Raw genomic sequence first — 22,022 nt, 5'->3', positions numbered from 1 at the left:
ATGCATAAGAAAGTGTACACAGTATGCATGGAAAAGGAAACGGTGTTTTTTTCTTCCATCTAATTTTTGTGATTCTGTCATGGAGTGAGATTTTCATACAAGAAGAATTAGGGGGTCAAAGTGATCTTTTCCATATTTATTCATACTATTTGTAGCATACTTATCTCTTTCCACTCCCCCTTAATGCTACAGATTTATAGTGCCAACAAAAGTAATGAATGACCTGAATTCACCTTTAAATCCCAGGAAACTTGAACAGCCTGTATCCACTGAAATAACACTGTTATCAAAACAGCTTTGGATAATAAACTCCTAACTGGACTGACAGAAGTCTAGTCTTTGTTGAATTTCTCCTCTAATCACCTCAATACAGAACAAGCTGTTTACTTTAATATTTATTTTCTTGTAACGCTACAAGACTTCATTGTTGGAATTACTGCATAAATATGGAGCTGAGAAATAGTCACTGGTGAACATTATTCATGGATATAGAGGTCTTAAGTGATTCAGACTCTGATTCACTCACATCCTCAATAATTACTGCCACAAAAGCAAACACATTTTAAAGAACAGGATGTGAAATTAGTGTTCTGAAGAATTTGTAAAACAAAACCTCTACAGATTTTTTTTTTTTGAGGTCACTTGAATTGTTACCGACTACTAATAGCTCAATCAGGTGTCTTTCTTTTTCAAACAACCATGGTACATGGATTTTTTTTTCATGATAAAAACAAAAGAGAATGGTTATGTAACTTGAAACTTTTAGAATTACTTTAGGTCAGTCGGACCCATTAATAATGCACTTCTGCTAACATTTTGACAAACACTACCAGATAGTATTTATCCAGTTTTTACTTTGGTATTCATTTGAACTCTTGAATGCCTATAAAATCTAAAGAAGTTTTCTCAGTCTGTGTGAGGTCTGCCCAGGTGTAATGGAGTGATGCTATAATTAAGGTTTGCCTCATAACTGTAAGAGATTGATTTAAATGATGAAGTAAATATGTAGTATTTTTTTATATTTATCTGGATCACCAGGGAAACAGCAACAAGTAATTTTGCTTTTAGTTCTTGAGGAGCAAGCTGGACTAGATGACATTCAGATGTCCTTTCCAACCTTCATGATACTTGGATTCTATTTACAGAGAAATCACGAGGTATGCAATAATGCAAATCTTACACCCAGATCAACATTTAACATAGAAATGTTATGTTTTCTTCCTTAAGATTAATAATGTTCTACCTGACCTGCACAAGTTGCATACTTGTAGAAAACAGGGTTAAAGAAGAAGGTACATGTAGTGTGTCTCCCTCCATCTAGTCCACGATAATAATTTCCTAATGAGTCTGGTATCTATAATAATTCAATAATGCAAGTTCTGTTAGTGCCATAGGACTCCAAATGGGCAGTTAAAGAGAAAGTTTATTCCATGCAGAAAATGTATCCATTCAATTTCATACATTTGGCAGTATACATATTGATTATGAAAAGCTTGGGATGATACAAGATTAATTTATTCACTAAAGATTATTCCCTAGGAGCCATTCTATCACCATTCCAGAGCAGTAATGCCACAGTTATTTCCACTGAGTGCATAGACATTTCTGATGACAGAAATTGGATGGTGCCAGAGTATTTTCAGTGGTGCCCAGCAACAGGACAAGGAACAATGGCCATAAATTAAAACACAAGAAGTTCCATCTCAATATGAAGAACTTCTTTACACTGAGGGTGGCAGAGCTCTGGAACAGGCTGCCCAAGGAGGTGGTGGATTCTCCCTCTCTAGAGACATTCAAGACCAACCCAGACATGTTCCTGTGCAACCTGCTCTAGGTGACCCTGCCTTGGCAGGAGCGTTGGACTAGATGATCACCAGAAGAGCCTTTCAACCCTAAAATTCTGTGATTCTGGGAAAAGGTGCTAGGTTTAGGTGGTTTTGGTCTGTTGTTTTTTTTCTTTGAGAATACAGTCAACAGAGGACAGAAAGTAAATATCATGGTAAACAATAAGGCAAGAGAGAAAGAATATGTAAGTCTGGAGTCAAAAAAAAATAGAGAAAGTGACATTGCAATGGTTCAGGGAGAAAAGTGGTAAGGGAGATCAAGCAGTAATAATGAGCCTCAGATAAAATAGTGTTGTGAAACACTTCAAACAATAGATATAAAAAGACTGTACTAAATCTTTGCAAGGCATCCAGTCATTCCAGCATGCCTAATCATGAGACAAAAAATTCATAAACTGTTTTATACAGATACATGATTTCTAGAACTAAAGATACTTCAGGAAAAAAATAAAGCTTCAGTTTCAGCCCTATGGTTTGTGTTGGGTCGGGGGGCTTTTTAAGGTTTTCTAGGGCTGGTGCTTTACTGGGACAATGGATCCTTCCTGAGTGCCTGTACATGTTTTACCATTGTGTTCAGATGCAAGCAGATGTCATCTGTCATCCTGCTACGTATCAAGGCAGACAACACACAGGAAGATGTGATAAGCTAAAAATTACAGAATGAACAGTATAGCTCAGCTTTAGTTCTTCATCAAAAACATAAGCCACCCCTTTCTCCTATTTTAGTTCCCTCTTACCGATCTCTTTGTTCTGTATGAAACATACAAATTTGCTGAATTTGAAAGCTATTCTAAATAGCTATTATGCTTCTAAATTTCTTGGTCTCATCACACTTTGAAAATAAAATAAATACAGTCTGCAGCCACTCTTCCAGTGATTGGAGAAGGACAAACTTTCAGAAAACATGGGAGACTTCTCTGAAAATCATGTCCACTTCTTCAGGGATATTTTTGAATTCAATTTAGATTCATTGCTTTGAAAAACCTTAATTTTTTTGTTTGCAGATAACTGTTGCCTTTATGTATGCTTCTATTTTAAACAAAACTGCAATGGATCAATAGCCATAAGGTTTAACAGATTCCTAAAAAGAAGGCACACTTCTGTGCTTTTATCCAAAATTCCCAGTCTGAGTACATCCAGAACAGATAGACAACGACCAAGTTTTGTGAACCAGAATTGCAGACCTGAACAGTATCTAAAGTTAGATCATCACGCTATATTCACTAAACAGATCTTGTCATTTTATCTCTCCTCCTCTTCTGAGGTAGTCAAACAGTCATTCCAAATCTAAACTGTTAGCAGGGAAAATATAGAATTTACATCCAATACCACAATTCAGTTCTTCTTGGTGTAACTTCAGAAATTTGCACCTAGAAAATGTGGACTTAGAAAAATGTGAGGATTTTAACTGTGAAGGATTTTCAGCCTAAAATGTTGATTCTTAAGTGAGTTAGTTGCCCATTCCTCTAGAGGTCATGGAAACACCCTGGATTTCTAAGATTTGGTCAGTTAATGTACATTGGAGTACTTAATTCAATTTGTTTGAAAACAAAAAGGTGAAATGTGTCACAAAGTGATATAGAAGGATATCAGCAGATAAGAAGAAAAAATTAACTGAACAACACAACAGTTCAAGTTTTCCTATGAAAAGTAAATTTAAACTGCACCTATCTATAATCATATGACTGTAACTGTTACTGAAGATTCACACATCCCATTTTGTCAGTAAAATAACAGCAAATAGAAGCTTCCCCTTGTTTTCATATCTCTTCCATACCTCACAAGCTGAGGGTTGCTTTTCTCTTCCCACTACTGCCCAGGACCACTCTCCACAGAAGTAGGTTGTTCTGTCTCTCTAAGTGGGTACAAAACTTGGGCTGTCAAGACTTCTTCCACCCATTTCTTCAGCTAGCAGTCTTTCAGCTACCGTCCCATCTCCAGCAGGTAAACTCAGAGGTTTGGAATCCCAATTTATACTATCTGTTGTGGGTTTTAAAAAAAAAAAAAAAAGAAAGATAACATTTGAGGTAAAGCTTTCAGAAGGGATCTGTACGGTAGGACAGCTGATGCTGCCATCATTACTCCCTGTGTGACAGTTTGTGCCTCACTCAGCCTTAGATCATTTTCTCCCGCAAAGCTGTACCTAACAATTACTTTTGGTGTCTGTTGCAGAACTGTCAGCCTCTCATTAGATGTCGGGAGACTGAATTTCACTCCATCTGTGTCACATCCCTATGGCCCTGACTGACAGGCATCCTGCAGTGTGTGCATCTGAATGCCCCAGTGTGCTGGCAGCCTGCTTCTCCCCCAGATCAGCCTTGCACCCTGGGGTCTTTAAGTTGTGCTCCCTCCCAGGACTGCCCAGTAATGGGAAAATGCAGGTTGCAATGAAGGCCAGAAGCATGGGAAAAGGATGGAGCAGCACAGGACAGGATCTTCTTCCACTCCGAGATTTCTGGATGATGGTTTCCCATTCCTCCCCATGGGACTTCTTCACAGGATTAAACTCACTTGTTACCTCAACTCTGCTAATCATCGTCATTCCTTATTGGCAGTGCTTGCCCCAAAAGCATCCCTGCCCCTGGAGCACATAGAGCAGAGGTATGTAGGTTCCTTTTCAGTTCAACAGACCAACGAACTGAAATGACGTTACCGCAGTGAGGGAAACCCTGGCTGTCTGAAGCAGAGGGAGCCCCAACCTTCAGAGCAGAAACAGCTGTTTCATTCATTACATGTTTCTTTCCAATTTAGGCCCTTCCTGCTCTGAATCCCTGCACCTTTTCACAGCTCTCAGCATCGGCTCAGTTTTGCTCTGTAACCTCATGAATGTGTGCTGCTGCACAGCAGTGTCTGGGTACCTCTGATCCACAGCTCCATCTGCAGAAGGGAGTTAATGGGAGGTCTGTTCCCCTGAGCCTATGGGTGACAGACACCCCCCAGGCACACACAGTGCCATATTCACACCCTGGCTGCTCTCAAAGAGAAGGGGGAAGGAAGCCTCCCCCCACATGCTGCTGCTGCTTTCCTGCCTGAGAAGCTCTTACACCCAAGGGAGCACATCCCACATATCTGAGAGATATCACACATCCACCCAGAGGTGCACAGATCTCATCTTTTTCCTCTCTCCCACTGGCAGCCAAACACTGCCAGGGCGAAGCACCCAGTAATACCATTCTCTCTGTGTTATCTTGAAGCTGTGTATCATATTGGCATGACATAATATATTTTGTAGAAATCAAGACAGCTTTTAAAAAGACCCAGTATTAAATGTGCAATTATACCACAATGAAGGGAATACTCTCAGTAACTATTTGCAATACAGTCCTATTCTTTGAAAAGCACTACTTTGAGATTAAGCAATCTCCTTTTGCAATTTGCAGAAAATATCTGTGCATTCTAAGCACTTACTTGCACAAAAAATCTTCAGTATGAAGTCTAGCTACACACATTAAAAAAATACCATGAATTAGTCTTCTTATGCCAAATGACAGTCCAAAATGACCCTGCTGAGCTATGCTACCTGCATGACTAAAGTGACTCCTGACTGACTCAGGAAATGTGTGTTGCTCTCTATTTTTAACAATCAGGTTTCATTTGGCTGCTAATTAGCCACAAAGTGAGGTATTAAAAAAAAAGAAGACAAAGCCACACAAAATGACATAAAAATGCCATCAGCTTGTCCTCTTTTGTTTATATCTACTATAATTCAAAGTGAAGAAGCAAAAAGATTACTTTTACTTTTCTTTTATATATCAGTGTGCATATACACACATGCTCAGATAGACAGACTCCAGTTTCTTCAAAGATTGTAAAATATGAGATTATTTCTGCAAGCTGTTCATTAAGTACTTAAAAAAAAAGTAAGAGAGAAAATTTGTCTTCTACAATGCAGTAGAATTAAAAGACATGGGCCGATCCTTCTCTAACCCCCTAAATATCTCTGCTTTATTCTACACTAACACTGGAATTATTGTTTCCCAAAACCAGTTCAGCTGTTATAAGAAAAGTCATAATTCTGTATTTCCAGATGTAATTTTGATGTAATTATTTCAGTTGTTGTTTGAAATAACAGAAGAAGGCCCATTTTCACATTTAGTTACATTTGTTCAAGATTTTTCTAACGAAAGGATGACAGCAGTGATAAAAATCATACTGGTGTTAAATGCTTTCATTGTTTGAATTTTTTATTTCTTTCAACTGAGAAAAGTAAGGCTAAAGGTGGGAAAAACATTTTTTCTGGTGTATGTGAGTGGGTGGGCAAATTGCTTCCTACCCTTCCTTAAATCACATTTTCCCCTCTCCTTTAAATGTAATGGGAAAAACATTAAAATAACTGACGGAAGAGGAGACAACAAAGCACATATTTTTTTCAAAGTTAAACAAGATTCACATGTGACTTTGTATCACCAAATCTACAGTGATTTGGATGAAGACAGTTCACACATGGGACAGGAATGGGACAAATCAGGGCTGGGCAGCTGTGATCAGATCATGTAAAACAGAATAACTTTGCCACCCTGGGTCTCGATGCCTCCTGGGGACAGGACCACCATGCAGGATCAGAGCTAGAAAAAAGGGCTAGATTTGCCAGCTTCAATACTCTGACTTTGGTTTAAAAGGGTGAAAAGCAGAAAAGAATCAGTAACTCCCTGGGATAGTAGGGATATCTCAGCAATTCCTTGGGTGGGATAACAAGAGAAAGATCTGAAGCTGTTGCCCAATCTATACTTTATCTATACTGAAATCATACTTGATCTATAACTGAAGGGCTGTTTGCTTATTTTCACCTCAAAAGAAAATGGGTGCAATGGAAAATGCTCTGAGCCCTCCAGAAACACCCCTGGAGTTTCAGGGGAAAAAAAACAAAACAAAGACCCTGACACACTACCAGTTTTTAGCAGACCTTTGGTGAATACAATACTCTTGCTGTGAACTGGTGCTTGTCTGGGCAGCTGAGCTACTGCTGACAGTGAGGTGGAAGGCATTCTCAGTCCATGCCCTTTTCCCAGCTCTCGCTCATCTTAATACATGACTTTTTTAGTGTTCTGCAAAGGCATTATGCTATTATCTTATCCTTGGAAATGGGGAAACCAAGGAATTGGTCAGCAGAAGCATGGGTCAGCAATGGGCCTTCCCCATGCTCACTGTGCAGCTGTGATAAGATGGGAACAGATAAGAAGTTGCACGTTATCTAAACCTTCACTCTGCCTCAAATGGAAGCAAATCTTATGCGCAATTTTGAAGGAAGGGATTGGGATTTGCTGAACCCACTGGTCATAGTTCTGAAAAGAAGTAAAGCTGGTGAACAAGAAGTGTACTGTCCCAGCTGAGGTAGATCCCCAATTACACTGAAAGAGAAAGAATATTTTAGGATATTTAATACGCATAAATATCTATACATATATAAAATACATATAACATAATATGTACACAGTACATTTAATTATGAACAAGGCTTATACCATTTATGATCCATTACATATCATGTATATAAGAGGCTAAATATGCTTCTCAGTGATCTAGGTAAAACAAAAAATAAACCTTTAAATAACTGTTAGGTATTTATTCTCCCACTAATCTGCGAACATGGACAGAGGCGAACAATGGTGATCGGGGTGTCCAAGCACAGCCAGTGATGCTTTTAAGACAGTCAAATGCAAGACTGTGTGTCCCAGAACACAAAACATATATGCTGAGGTCCGAGGCACAGATGATTGAAGATAACACGTTGGGGAGTTCAGTCCAACGTTAGAGAAAATAATCACACTGGATGTACGGGTGGGACTAATGAAGTAGCAGAATGATACTCTGTGCAGGCCTGGGCTCCTGAGTCCCAGGTGCAGAAGGTAAGAAAGATATCTCTGACCTACCCAATGTGCACAGTGGGAAGAAACAGCACCACACAGGTAGCATGCTCTGCTTAGTCTGATGAGCTGTGCTGTTACTGAGATTCTCCTGACTGGGTGAACCTGAAGGACCAAAGACCACAATGACCAACCTATATTATCCTGTGGCTTCCAAGAGGAGCTCCCCTGGAGCCAAGTCAGGATGACTGTGCAGATGTGCCTGTCCACATAGCCTTTGTTCATCAGAACAAAGGTAAGAATGGAAAAAAAAAAAAAAAAAGCAGAGTGTTTGCAGAAAGGTAATGGAAATTATGAATAGTTCCTACCACCTTACAGGAATTGAATCTGGTTTTCTCATGTGCAGACAGGTTGTTGAGACCAAAACACTTGGTTGGTTTTTCTAGCTATGCTAATCTGAGCTCTTACAGCTCAGTTTTCCACTCTTACCAGCTTGAAACAATAAAAGAAACTGTGAAGATCTGTTGCAATAGTGACAGAGGTGCTGTGTGAGATGGATCTGGAGCAGCACTGGACAAAATAGAAAAGCAAGACAGAACAAACTGAACAGAGCAAAAGATGTATTTTTCTAGAAAAAAAACCCCCACACTTCTCACCAACATGCATGCCTTTACTTTTAAGCTCCCCAATTTAAAAAAAACCAACAACAAACAACAAATGACAAAAAAACAAACAAAAGAAAACCACAAAAACCAAAACAAAACCAACAAAAAAACCAAAAACAAACAAAACCAACCACCCAACCAAACAAACAAACAAAACTGAAAGGCCACCTTACAGTTTATTGAATGGCTCTAGGCTAAAATTACAGCACTAAGAGCTGCAGTCCTCACTTTTCACATGTTAGGAAGAGAAGCACTGCCTCCAGATATTTTCAGTATCTCTTCTCTGCACATATAGAAGACTTTGTGCAAAGTGAAGGTAAAAGGTCCAGAGCAAGAAGCTTTTGAGCTGAAAGATGTGGCTTCCAGTAAAGGTCTTCTGAGGGTAAACTTGTAATAGCAGGACTTCCCTGACACTCTGCAGCTGTCCTACCACTCACAGTGACCCCGTACACTAAGCCCTGTGGGGCTATTAACCCACAGTCCCAGGAAGCCAGGACACCAGACACCCAAAGCCACAGCCAGAGCAGGGCCACCAGGCACCACCACAAACCACTGAGGGATAGGGCAAGACTGAAGAGAACAAAGCAGGAGCTAGGAACCTGTGCCTCAGTGACAACGCACAAGATCTGACAGGTCTATAAATTAATCAACGCAACTCACCATCTGGGTGGGGTCTCCACTTTACTGGGTATTGCATTGCTTATTAGAGGGGATAAGAAAAGGAAGGAAGCATTGCATTAGGAGTGACAGCTCATTCGAGCTTCGTGAGTGACTTGCATTTGGAAACTACTATTAGTTTTTTGACTCAGTTAAGAACAAGTCAAGTCCCCAGAGTGATTCAGTTGCTTTCAGACACTAAATGAAGACTAGGTTTGGTTTGTTTTGTTTAAGAAGGTCAACCAGCTTCATCTTGGATCAGCGAAGAAAGTGCTTGGTGAAATTCTGGGCTGGTCAGAGAAATCGATTCCAAATATTCCCTCATGCCACTGCTTCTTTCCTTCCTGACCTTGGCCTCTGGTTTTATGTTTCAGTTCTCTCCCAGTACAGAAAGAGCAGAACTTCTGTCCAGCAGCTTCCAGAGACAAGAACTTATCCTTTCCACCAACTGAAGAGATAGGTCTGAACTTCAGCACCGATCACTGAAAGGCCTTTTTATTTGAAGTGAAGACAGCTCTGAAGTGAAATGGAGCTGGGAAAACTGAGGCTCTGTAACCTCTCAGTCCCCTTCCAACTGGAGCCACAGAAGAGGACAGAGCCCTTCCCTTTGCTCCCAGAGGACTGGGACAGGAAAATACCTCTCAGAAACTCTAATCTGTGTTTTTTAGGTGGTTTTCTTCAAGCTCATGGCTTAAATTCTTTGCTATAAACAGGAGAGGAAAAGGATTTCAAACAGTGACTCACGTATTGAGCTTATATTTCTTCTCTGCCATCAACCTACCAAGGCCCTTTCTTAATTATAATTTTGTCTGGAGTTTGAAGTACGTTTGAGACTACAGGCGACAATTTACAAGAGTCCATCCCCCTATCCTCCTCCGACCTTCTCACCAAGCTGTGGCCTTTAGGCTTTAGAGAATACGGCCTTTTGGAATAGGCTGCCCAGAGAAGTGATGGAATCACCACCCCTGATATTGTTCAAAAAACGTGTAGATATGGTGCTTAGGCACATGGTTTAGTCAGCAGCATCAGACTAATGGTTGGACTCGATGTCTAAGATGCCTTTTTGAACTTTAATGATTATACGGTTTTATTAACAAATGCAGAGTTTTTCAATAGAGAATGGAAAGAATGAGACTACAACTTTGTGTATCAGGCATACTTTGTAATTCCTGTGCGGCTTTAAAATGGCAGGAAAAAGAGAATGCACAAAGGTAATATAGAAATTCAGCTAGCTACCTGCAAAGACCTCATAAGGCTGCCTAGTTAACATGCAATGGAAGAGGTAATACACAGCATATGCCAGAATTTCCTAATCTTGGTCTAGCTCCACAATATTAGTCCTATTTATAGACTGCAAAATTAGAATAGACCAGAGTGATTTTTTAGTCTGATATTCTGTGTAAGAGAGATTTGAACATTCCCCTACATTAATTCTTGATACAGGTCCAAGAGTTAATTTGCCTAGTCCATTAGTTTTCAACCTTTTGCAATTTGCATACCTTTAAACTTTCCAATAGATTTGAAGATGCTGTATGTCCACTGACAATCAAATTGCACTTCTTAGTTTACCTCTCTAAGATCCCTTCAGAGTCACCTTTGGACCATCAGTTGTTTATAAACACATTAAAAAGCACATACACCTTTTAAAAATCATCCAATCTTAATTTTAAATAAATTAAATGAAATTTTTTAAATTGAGGAAAAAAGAGTCCCTCACAATTTTGAGTAAGAAATTACCCTCATGAATAAAAGGTCACCATTTCTCACCTGAATTTCTCTGGTTTCACCTTTCAGAGAGTATATACTGTGTCTGTTTGCCAGCTAGGCTGAAAAGCCCTCCATTACCATGCTCTTCTCCTGGTGTGGACTCTCAGAGAGTGATCACATTACCCTTTTGCCTTCCCTTTGATAAGTTAAATGGATTAAGCTTCCCCCAGCCACACTACAGGGCATATTTCTCCGCCCATTAATCATTCCCCATTATAGTGTAAACAAACCCAAAATGTATTAAATACATTCTTTGTATTTCTCTGTTCATACTTATGTCACTGTCTGGTTTAAAAGACAATTTTATCTGACTAAGTTATAGATCATTAAGCTGAAAAAAAGTTTGCCCGTTACTGCTGTTTTACCATCTTGCCCCATCTTGTCTCATTAGCAGGAACTGATTGAGCATGAAGGTGTTCTCTGGCTGTCAGTAGATAAAGTAGGTGCTCTTGGCTTTCATCTGTTCTGAATTCTCCTTGTCTCATTATCTTCACAAGGTCAGATTCTTTGACACCAGGACTGCTTGCTTAGCACTCCATTCTGGTAATTACTTGCCTGGCAACCCTAACCATAAGTAGATTGCATGTATATGGCAGCAATGAAAGTATCAGCTTACAGGCCAACAGCCATATATCCATATAACACAAATACCATTAGAAATGTGTTCATTCTACTGATGTAATTGCTCTGCTTCTGTATTATCGTACTGCTGCAAGCACAATGTACACATTAAAATGCACAGTTTCTATTACAGCACTGAAACTGAAAGTTCAATTCGGCTCTCTTTTAGGACAAATACCATAGCTTTTTCCCCCCACAAAACTCACAAATGTTTTATATGGAAAAGGCTAAGCTGAATTTCTTCTCTGAATCTTCTTTTACCCTCTGTTAAAAAGGCATACCCAACTCCTAAAATTATGAAGTTGGTAGAAGACTTTGGGATATTCTGTATAGTAACATGCATTGTTGGTGCAGACCATTCTCAAATCAGTGTAGTCTTCTGCAAAATAAATGCATTCCCTTTGATCAATTTATTGTAAGAAAGTAAAATATATATTCTGTGATGGATGCCTCATACATCTCTCCTTTTTATTCCATTTTATGTTCGCAAATTTACTTCCTCTACAACAAATCTTATCTATACAGTTCATCAACAATAGTAAAATTGTATTTGAGTCACTTCTGCAAAGTTGTAACAATAATATATAAGTTGTTTATGTTCCAAGAAAATCCGTGAATAGGATAAAATGTGAATGCTGCACGTTTCTGGTTGAATGTCTAAATAAAAATACCTTCATATCACTGCAGTTCAAACTCATTTATACCAGATTTAAACATGCTTCTTTTTTTAATGCAGTTCACTGTCTGATCACCTCATTCTTCTTAATGTGTCAGCAATATTTAGATTTATGACAAAGCTTTCAAATCACCTGTTCAGTGTAATTTCAAAGGTGGTAGAGTACCTAAATAAAAATCTGTCCATAAGGCACTGGAGGTAGATATCATGTTGTACTTGCATCACGCATTTTAGTGATGGTGGTCATATCATCCACTTTTCACAGATGGAAAAACTGATGCCCTGAGAAATTAGATGAGTTGGCATTAATCGTACAGAAAGTTAGAAATAAAAATTAGACCTGCTGCCTCCTGGGTTCATAATCTAATCAGTCTAACTCGTTATATTTTGATCCCTCTAACAGCCACAGCCCCACACTCAGATGCAAACCCATAGACCAATTTTCTTCTGTCAGGAAGCCCTTGGTTTTCTTCCAACCCTCTCCTCAGCTCACAGCCCTGCCTCCAGGCTCAGGGCATTTCCTACCACCCCCTTCCCTGTTCACCACCTGTGGTCACAGAAAATCCATCCTCAGCTCATAAGCAGTCTTCAGGAATGGGCATTTTTCCCCACACAGAAGTCATGACCTCTTTCCATTTAATTAAAAAATGCCTTTTAAGTCCACTGATCGAAGTGACTCACAGAAATCCAGGTTTCATCCCTTGTGATCCTTTAGCTGTACCAAAACTTCCTAAATGAGGCTCTGCTTTATCTACCAGTATGGAGGTACCTATAGTAGCTGAGTTTCTTAGTTCTCAATATACAGGCTTTACTTCTTGTCATACCTCTCTAACTTTCTGTTTGGAAATCTCTGCAAATTCTCTTTAGCACAATGAGGGTCAGAATCAGCCTTAGCACCTGAAGACCCCGGTGCATTTTTGCAGAACAACCTTCTTACCAGCTGTAAGGAAGCATTCACTGGAACATGGTCTGTCTATTGGCAGCATGTGTCCTGACATCCCCAGTATCTGGTCCACCTTTTAATGCCTTCTGCTGGATGCACTGGTGCTGCAAAGCGCAGTGTGCATATCTGTGACACAGAACATTGTCTCCTGTCTTGGACTGAAAATATGTAAGTGCACATTATATATTCCCAGGGATACTAACATATTTGAGGATTATTTTTTGCCTTTTCATGCAGCTTTTAATATCAAATAGGGAGGTTTGAATTTGATCAGACAGAGTAGAATATGTTGTTATCATAATCACTTAATACTAAAAATACTTATACAGGAATATCTGGCGAACAAGTGAATTATGACAATGAAAAACTGTCTGTTTTTCATGTCACCAGGGAAATCAGATCACTGTATTCACTGATTGTTTCACTCAGTGTAGAAGCCTCAATCCACTGCTTGGTTGAAACTGGCCAAAGAGGCAGAGCTTTAGCACTGGGTCCCAGGCACTTGCTCAGCCTCTCCCAGTATGCAGTTTACAGAAGCTGATAAGCAACTAAACTAAAGCCATGTATATTTCTATGTTTACCTTAGCTCCAAAAGTGACCTCTATACAGATAACAAGGTGTAATATGTTCACAATCTCCTGGCATATGATCCACCTTCCACTCTGCACTTTCCCATGCATCCTGAGGACCTTGTTTCCTTCTGTGCTTCACCTCCTTTGGAGACTAACTAGTTTCAGTCCTTCCTCTTTCGCACATCTTTTAGCTCAGATGGACTTCAAAGTCCTTAATTCAGTCACGAAGTAGTTGCAGTCTTGCTCACAAAAGATTATCACCTACGCTCTTCTGCCTTGAAAGCTGGTGCTGTGGGCACAGGGGTTTGGGGTTTGTTTTTTGGGGTTTTTTTTGCCACAGCATAAGAAGATCAGCTAGTTACTGTTTGACAGTAACTTAGGTCAGTCTGTAATCTCATGTTTACCATCAGTCTAGACAGCAGCCATCTCAATGTGAAGTTTTTTCTCATTCTGAACTTTCTAAAAATATATACCATGGCAGCCACAAGAGGGACCAATGCATCTGGTGTCTTCCTTTGTGGGATGGTGACTCTTGAGAATATCCAAAGGCTGAAAGAAGGAATCAGGATTTAAACAGAATATATTAAAAGAGCAGGGAGTAACTTATATCAGGAGGAGGAATTTGTCAGGGACTAGAAGAGAAAAACTCAGGGTGACAGCCAAAGAAGAATGCTTTAATAGCTGCAGCTTGGCTGGAGAGGAGTCATGGGGAAAAAAGAAAAGTAAGATTTATGGTAAATTAAGTAAAAAAAAAGATAAAAAATAATGGCTCAGCATCTTAGATGCTGAAACCTTAAGATTTCAGACTGTTTGGGCTTGAAAACTATGATCTTCTTTTAAAGCATAGAAAGGAATATCCCATGAAATGGACCCCTAGCAGCTTCTGTGAGAATGACTATATTCAAGCAGGATGTTTCACCGGTTTTCCAGGATGTCATTCATAAACATTAGGGTGTAGGATGGGACCTTTAGATTGTGGTCTGTAGCCTTTCAGCCTGCATCTACTGACTTCCTTAATACATGGTCAGGAAAATACTTCTCCCAAATAAAAAAAAAAAAATTCAGAATCTCCATGATGTATTTAAATGGGAATTCTGTCTTCTGAATCACTGAGATTTCATGTTTTTTTCATTACAGAACATTGAATAGAACGATGGAATCATGGAATCATAGAACGGTTTGCATCAGAAGGGACGTTTTAAGATCACCTAGTCCAAAGCTACTGCTATGGACAAGGACATATACTGCTAGATGAGGTTGCTCAAAGCCCCATCCAACCTGACCTTGAACACTTCTAATGAAGGGGCATCCACAGTTGCTCTTGAAAATCAGTTCTAGTGTCTCAGCACCCTCATCATAGAGAAAAATTCCTTATATCTAGTCTAAATCTACCCTTTTCCCATTTAAAACTGCTAACCATTGTTCTGTCACTACAGCACTTGGTAAAACACCTCTTTACATGCTTCTTATAGGCCCACATTAGGTACTGAAAGGCTGCAATAAAGTCTCCCCAAAACCTTCTCCTTTCCAGGCTGAACAATTTCAACAGTCTCAGCCTGACTTCATAGGAGAGGTGCTCCAACCCTCTGATCGTTCCTGTGGCCCTTCTCTGGACCCCCTCCAGCAGGTCCATGCTCCTCCTCCTGTTTTGAAGACCCCAGAGCTGGATGCAGCACTCCAAATGGGGTCTCACCAGAGTGGAGAAGAGAGGTAGAATTATCTTCTTTGACCTGCTGATTGTGCTCCTTTTGAGACATCACAGGATATGATTGGCTTTCTGGGTTTCAAGTGCTCTTTTCTGTCTCATGTGCAGTTTTTCACTCACTATGATCTCCAAGTCCTTTTGCACAGGGCTGCTCTCAAACAATTCATCCTTCAGCCTGTTTTGATATTGTGGATTGCCACAAACCAGGTTCAGGACCTTACACTCGGTCTTATTGAACTTCATGAGCTCACTCCTCCCGCCTGTCAAGGTCTCTCTGTATGGCATCTCTTTCCTCAAGGACACCGACTTCAGCACTCAGCTTGGTTGTACCAGCAAAGTTGCAATCCCATTGTCATTAATAAAGCTATTGAACAGTCCTGATCCTAAGTATGGAGCCCTGAAGAAGAGCACTGTAACCGATCTCCATTTGGACACTGAGCCTTTGAGCATGGCCATCCAACCAACTCCTTATTCATTAAATGGTCCATACACCAAACTCATTTCTCTTTAATATAATGATGAGTATGTTGCATGGGACTGTGTCAAAGGCCTAACACAAGTCAAGATGTTCATCTTTAATTTAGAGCTGCACAAGATTTCCTATCGATAGCCAATAAGATAACAAAATCTGCTTTCTGCTTCTCAGTCCTTTCAGTCCAGGCCCTGTTTAAAAGCTTTTCCTTAATTACAATCTCTGCAGCAGTACTGCTTACTTTGTGGAGTTTATAGTGTCTCTCCAAATACATACACTTTACAAATTGAGAAATTATATACAAATTCAAATAAAAAGTGCAGTCTCACAACAGCAGCAACACAGCTTTCCCCTCATGTCTTAAACCAGTTTTAGGAAAGACAACAGCCGAGCCGATGCTCTAGTTCAGCTCCTATTTCCAAGGCAGGCCAAAAAACAAAGCTAGCTATGATGGTAGTCACTCATTCATCAGCAAGTAATGAAATATCAGCAACTGAGGTCTTTGACCCTAAGAAAAAATATATGGGTTTCACCTTTATGGGTTTTGAATTAGTTAACACTAAAATTGTTGTGACAGACAAAGGAATCACAGTTTACTGAGGAGGAAATATGTGATTAGGCCTCCTGGTGGGGACTTGACACCTTCGGAGGTCACTGATTGGCCCTTTTCTTCCATTTCTCTTTGGGAAGTTGGAATCATTCATATTTTCAGCACAGTGCTGAGCTTGAATGGTTCATTGGCCATTGAAGGAGAGGGAGACGAGTGTTGATGAATCTCAGTCCTGTAGCCCTAAATATCATCACAAGTTTTTCTATAAGAAAAATCTCTATGAACGAATTGAGGGTTTTATTCCTGATCTGAGATGAAAACTATAAATACTGATACTACAAGGAAAAATTATAAAAATAATTATTTTCAGGAAAAAAACATATTTCAGTGAGGTATTTTATTTTGAGATAAAGGAATAGCACTCCATCAGCTGAACTTTTGGCTATTTCTAGGAAAGACTAACATACCAATGAGTTCTTCAGTATCCATGTCATACCCAATCTCAAAACAGAGAATATTAAGAACTAACATGCTTGCAGGTCTTGTTCACTATTGCATCACAGGAAGACCAGAGTCGTGAAGACCATGATTTGCTCTCAGTCCAGTGACAGAAATACCAGAATCTCTGTCTTATGTGAAAACTGTGTCCCAGAATCCTGCTGTAGAGAAAAGATACAAGTCCTGGCTAGAAGTGTTAATTCCAGGACCTTTAAGTGCTGTGCTTGCTCCCTCATAGCTCTAGAAAGATGAGCTGATTGAGCTGCCCCAGTGTTGCAAAACCTGAGCCCTGGGCTTGTCAATTCCGTGGTGATCTGACACATAATGCTGCCACAAATATTCAATTAGTTCAGGCTTCCACACAGTCTGAGCAAAACCCACTGACATCACTGAAAACAAATAGTTTCCATGAGATGCTTCATGGAGGTGAGATTTTTCCAGCAAAAGCTTGTTTTAACCAGAAATCTGCAGCCAGCTCTGCCCTGGAACTGCTGAAGTTAGCGGGGTTTGTGCAACACAGCCAATATCACATTGAGTTCAGTGGAAGTTTGTCTCAATAAAAATGAAGTGTAAACAAAGAGGAAGATTGTATAAACCTTTCCCATAGTGGTTAAAACTTAGCTCCTGTGAAGAATATCCACATTGCCCTTGTGCACCACCAAAGTCCCACTTAGGATTCTTTGTCAGACATAAGTGATACATGAGTCCTCTGGTGGCACCCTGCACAAGGGTCAGTTCATCCCACATAGTGTTGATGAAGTGTGATCCTGTATCCCTAAGTTTAACCTAGAACTACAGATCCAGCTATCTCAGCAGATTTCTTAGATGCTGCCTCTGCAGCATGTTAAGACTTTCCCACCAGTATTAAAACCATTGACCCAGCCCAGGTTGTTTTATTTCCTCATTTACCCAGGGAGAAAGACTCTGATTTTTTTTTTTTTTTTTTTTGTGAAGGACGATGTACGACAAGTCTTACTGGGTCTTCTTCAATGTAAACAGGCAATAATTCTTAAGGTCAAACAAGTACAGATTCTCAGGAATGAATAATTAATAGGGATATACAAAATGTCAGAGCTCAAGTTTCTAGGATTTGCTAAAACACAGACAAATTGAAATCTGACAAAAACAAATTGTGTTTAATAACCCTTAAAGACGTGATCCCTGAAGCATCCTGCAGTACTCAAGTCTCTCCCTGTCCAACTTCTTTCATCTTCATTTACACCAGACAAAGACTAGCGAAAATAATGTTTGAACTTTAAGTAATAAAATCAGTTATAAAATCACTTACTTTATCACACATTAAATGCTTTTGCCCACTCTTGCTTCTTTTTAACCTTCCTGACTATTTTAATGACTGCAGTTTCCAACTGCATAGAACCACTCCGTGCTGAATTAGCCCAGTGTCACAGGGGTGGTGCCATGCAGGCACAAAAAGAAGCACATCTTTTACCCTCTACTCTCCAAACCTTGTGACAATGCATAACACAACACTAAGCCCCAACTTCCAAGCCAGAGACATGAGACAATATGCAGTCTCTGGCTAATTCTCTTAAGTGGATTATAGTTGACTCAGAGCAAGGGCAGAGTGGGATCACATCATGGGGAAATCAAAAACTAGTCTATAACTCTTGGTTTATGCCTCTTATATCCATCTTTAAGCCTGACATTGGTATCAGTCCAGTTTTATCATCAGTCCATAAAAACTGAACTGTTTCTGAATTATGTCAGTGCCGAGTTAGTCTCACTAAAAGTGCAGAATCAGGCCAGCTACTAATAATGAAACAAAGGGAGAACATTACACTGTTGCTATTTATTCCACACTGACCTTCTGGAGACTTCTTGGCCAGATTTATAGATCAACCCTTCACTTAGAACTCTAAAACCTGAACCCCACGGAATTAGGCAGTTGCAGGTAGTGGGCAGTCAAATTGTATATGTCCAAAGTGCAACTAAAAAATAATGAGGGGCGACTGTTCAGAAGTGAAATCACGCATGAAGTCCTCTGCTTCCAGAAGGCAAAAAAGCCCCATACCACAAGGATGTCAAGTGCTGTAAAAATTTTACTCCTCAATGTGTGTAATTTACACTGGTACATTTAGGTACCTCTTGTACACATTGCATTCAAGGAAAAGACATTTTCTCATAAACATCACTTAGCATTATGCATGGGAAATATTTGCAGTTCTCATCAGTATTAACAAAAGAATGAAAGATTACCTCAACACAGAATATAGAAATATGCAGAACATTCAGAATATCTGAGTTCTAAGATGTTTTTCAGCACACAACATTGTTAGTTGATTAACTGGGAAAATTCTACAGCATTTATCCCATATTTTCATATGGCATAAGTACCAAAAAGGATCAAGCAGCACTCTGGGTACAAAATCTCCTCTTGCTATGAGCAGACACAGTTGGTCAGTCAAACAGCCAGCCAGTCAATCGATCACATATACAACCTATTTATATATATAGACAGAAGCAGCCTTAGACCTTGAACTGCAAAATTGGAGGCTCCCAGGCAGAAAGCTCAATGAATCCTTGGAGACTGAACAAGGCATGGAGCAGTAGCTGCTGGTCCAATGCCCCACTTCCACAATGTGGATAATAATTGCCCCCAGAAATGTCCCCAGCACAATTTATTTTGGTTAAAAGACAAACTGAAAGTTGAGGAGACACATAAAGAAGACACAAGAGGTGAGATCAGTGGGCAGAATGCTAACACTTGAGGAGAATATGCTTACGAGACACGTTTAAGAGCTCCATCATGCTCTCTCAGGTAGTGTATGCACTAATAAATAAAGCCAGTCTCAGGGTGAAGGCTCAAGACTCTGATCACTCACTGGGTCAGCATGCTCCCTGGTGCAGTTTTGGGCTGTGCCAAGCAGCAGCAGCCTGTGCTGCCTGGGTATGGCTCAGAGCACAGCCCTTGCCAGGGCGCATGCCCAGGTGGTGGATTGGATACAGCCACCCTCTGTTTCAAGGGGGACAAGAATTTAGGCATGTGGAAGTGAATGTATCATGTTGTTTGGCCTCACTGCCAGAAGCCTGTCCTGGACTATTTTTCAGCAGTAGCAAAGGCATGGTTTAGTCAAGCTTTTGCCAAAAGATGTGGGTTTTTTCCACATCCTTCTGCTTTCCTTTGCATGTTAAATTGGCGTGAGCTCTCACACTCTGCATCAGCTGTATGCACAGTGGCAAGTCAGCTCTACCCCTCAGAGACAGATTCTCCTTACCTAATCTGGAGCCCCAGCAGAATCTTTATCCTCAGATAAAGATTCTTGTGACAGATAGTTCTAGCAGTTTCTCATTAGCTCCTCTCAGATAGATGAGACTTTAGACCCATATTTCATGTTTAACAGTGTCACACTTTTGAAGAAAAAAGTAGTTCTTCTCCCTTTTCTTTTTCAAGTGCTAGTTTCATACCTTTCTGATAGAAAACAGGGAATACAGTATTTCTTCTTTTTATAGTCATTCAAAATTTCACAAAAACTTGTGCTCCAAACTGAGATAAATAAATAAGGTTTAAATTTTGTACCATAGATTACATAATTTTGTTTGCCTAGCCTAGGTAATCTTTTTCTGTGTTGTACCCCGGTTCATTACCTTGATGTCCAGAAAACGGAAACAAACATATTGGAATAATGCAACAGTAAACTTTCTCCACACTGATTCCAATGCACTTTTATGCAGTTACAGTAGGCAGACATCTTTCAAGGCTGCTAAATTTCAGCTATGGATAGAACTTTGCTTCCAGATGTGAATTCAATATAAAGAAACAAAGTTTAACTTTAGCAACTGACAAAAAGTCTCTAAGAAAAAGGTTCAAATGCAAAACAAATGTTGTTTTTCTAACTATTTGTAAGTCTGGACATTATTACTTCTATAAACATCCAGTCCTAGTTAAGTTCCTGGTCTCCACAACATCCTATTACAAGGAATTCTACAATTTGTTACCTATTATTACTATTGAACATTTCATCTCTCAGATTCACAGAATAGATTCTGATTTCTAAATCCATCTTTACCTTTCTTAGATGATTATCACCACATTTATCACGGAAACTGTCAGTATCAAGGTTAGAACAGTCACATTATCACCCCAAAGGCAGTTGTGTTTTATATGAACCTTCCCAAACTATGAGAGCTTAAAGAATGATTAGGGATGCAGAATACAGGATGAGTTTGGGATCTGAACCGTGCTTAGCCTGAGTCATGGCTAACAATCTGTTTAGGGATTAGCCAACTTCCAATTTAGCAGCTGGGCTGGTCCTGGTCACCACCAGCCATGCCGAGGTGACATTACCATTTCCGAGGCAGAGGCAGCCCTGGTCTGCTGGGAGTGAAGCTTCAGCACTCCTCCTTGGTACATCTAGGGATTAGGAAACCTTAGGGGTAAAGAGAGAAAGAAAATTTAAATCTGAATGGGACACATGGAAACCCTGAGGAGGGGGTAACTCACTGCTCTTCTCTCTGCTACCTGGAAACAGAGGTATGCACAGAACCACAGGGGTTTAGGAAAGCATTCACAGCTTCATTGCTGAATAAAGAGATGGAGAAAGATTTTTTGCATTTGGGCCTGCAGACTAAACATGACTTGTTTTGCTTTTCTTGCCTGTGACTTAGAGTGGTCTATTATATAATTTTATTTCACTTTTTGCAAGACTTTTAACCCTACTTGATTTTCAGCATAGCTAGAAAAGCACCAAGGCTTAGAGATGTTACAGGAGTAGCAAACCTTAAAACTAAATTAAAATCCTCTCTAAGTACAATTTATTTACTTTAACTAGTTATTATAACAGAAAACACCTCTACTTAGTTGTTTAAAGTCCTTTGAGAACTGGAAATGCCTGCTGCTTTATGGAAGAATTGTCTTCTATCACTAGCAGCAGTCTGGAAAGCTTCCAGACAGTAGCAAGAATTAGTGAGGAGGAAACATGTTGTAAGAATGGGCCACAGATGTGAACACTCACTCCCCCACTTTGGTGAGCTGATCAATTAAAGGTAGTTAGCAGTTTCCTGACTTGAACATCTGCAGACCACAAATGCAGCTGCTTCCTATCTTCTCCATCCCACAGAGCATCAACCACCTTAGTCGAACAGAATTTTTAAGAACTCAACTGATGTGTTGAAACGATATTGGTCAAAAGCAGCTTTCGTTGAATGTTTTGACAACTGCATTTTACACTGAAGTCACCCATTCACTGTTGCTATACTAAACCAGAAGGAACATCATCACCTGTAAAGG

General features: G+C 39.8%; 1 protein-coding gene across 1 annotated transcript in view; it reads right to left on the bottom strand.

The window, feature by feature from the left end:
- LOC116782449 (collagen alpha-1(I) chain-like) overlaps positions 1–13,045 on the bottom strand; it is a 54,350-nt gene extending 41,305 nt beyond the window's left edge. Inside the window, exon 1 of the mRNA XM_032679200.1 lies at positions 12,972–13,045. Coding sequence (XP_032535091.1) covers positions 12,972–13,032 — 61 coding nt within the window. The 5' untranslated portion in view covers positions 13,033–13,045. The remainder of the gene's footprint in view (positions 1–12,971) is intronic.
- Between the last annotated feature and the right edge of the window lie 8,977 nt (positions 13,046–22,022).

Source organism: Chiroxiphia lanceolata, chromosome 1 (genome assembly GCF_009829145.1).
Source record: "Chiroxiphia lanceolata isolate bChiLan1 chromosome 1, bChiLan1.pri, whole genome shotgun sequence".
Taxonomy (NCBI): domain Eukaryota; kingdom Metazoa; phylum Chordata; class Aves; order Passeriformes; family Pipridae; genus Chiroxiphia; species Chiroxiphia lanceolata.
The sequence above is the reverse complement of the archived record's forward strand: the minus strand, read 5'-3'. Positions and strand labels throughout refer to the sequence as shown.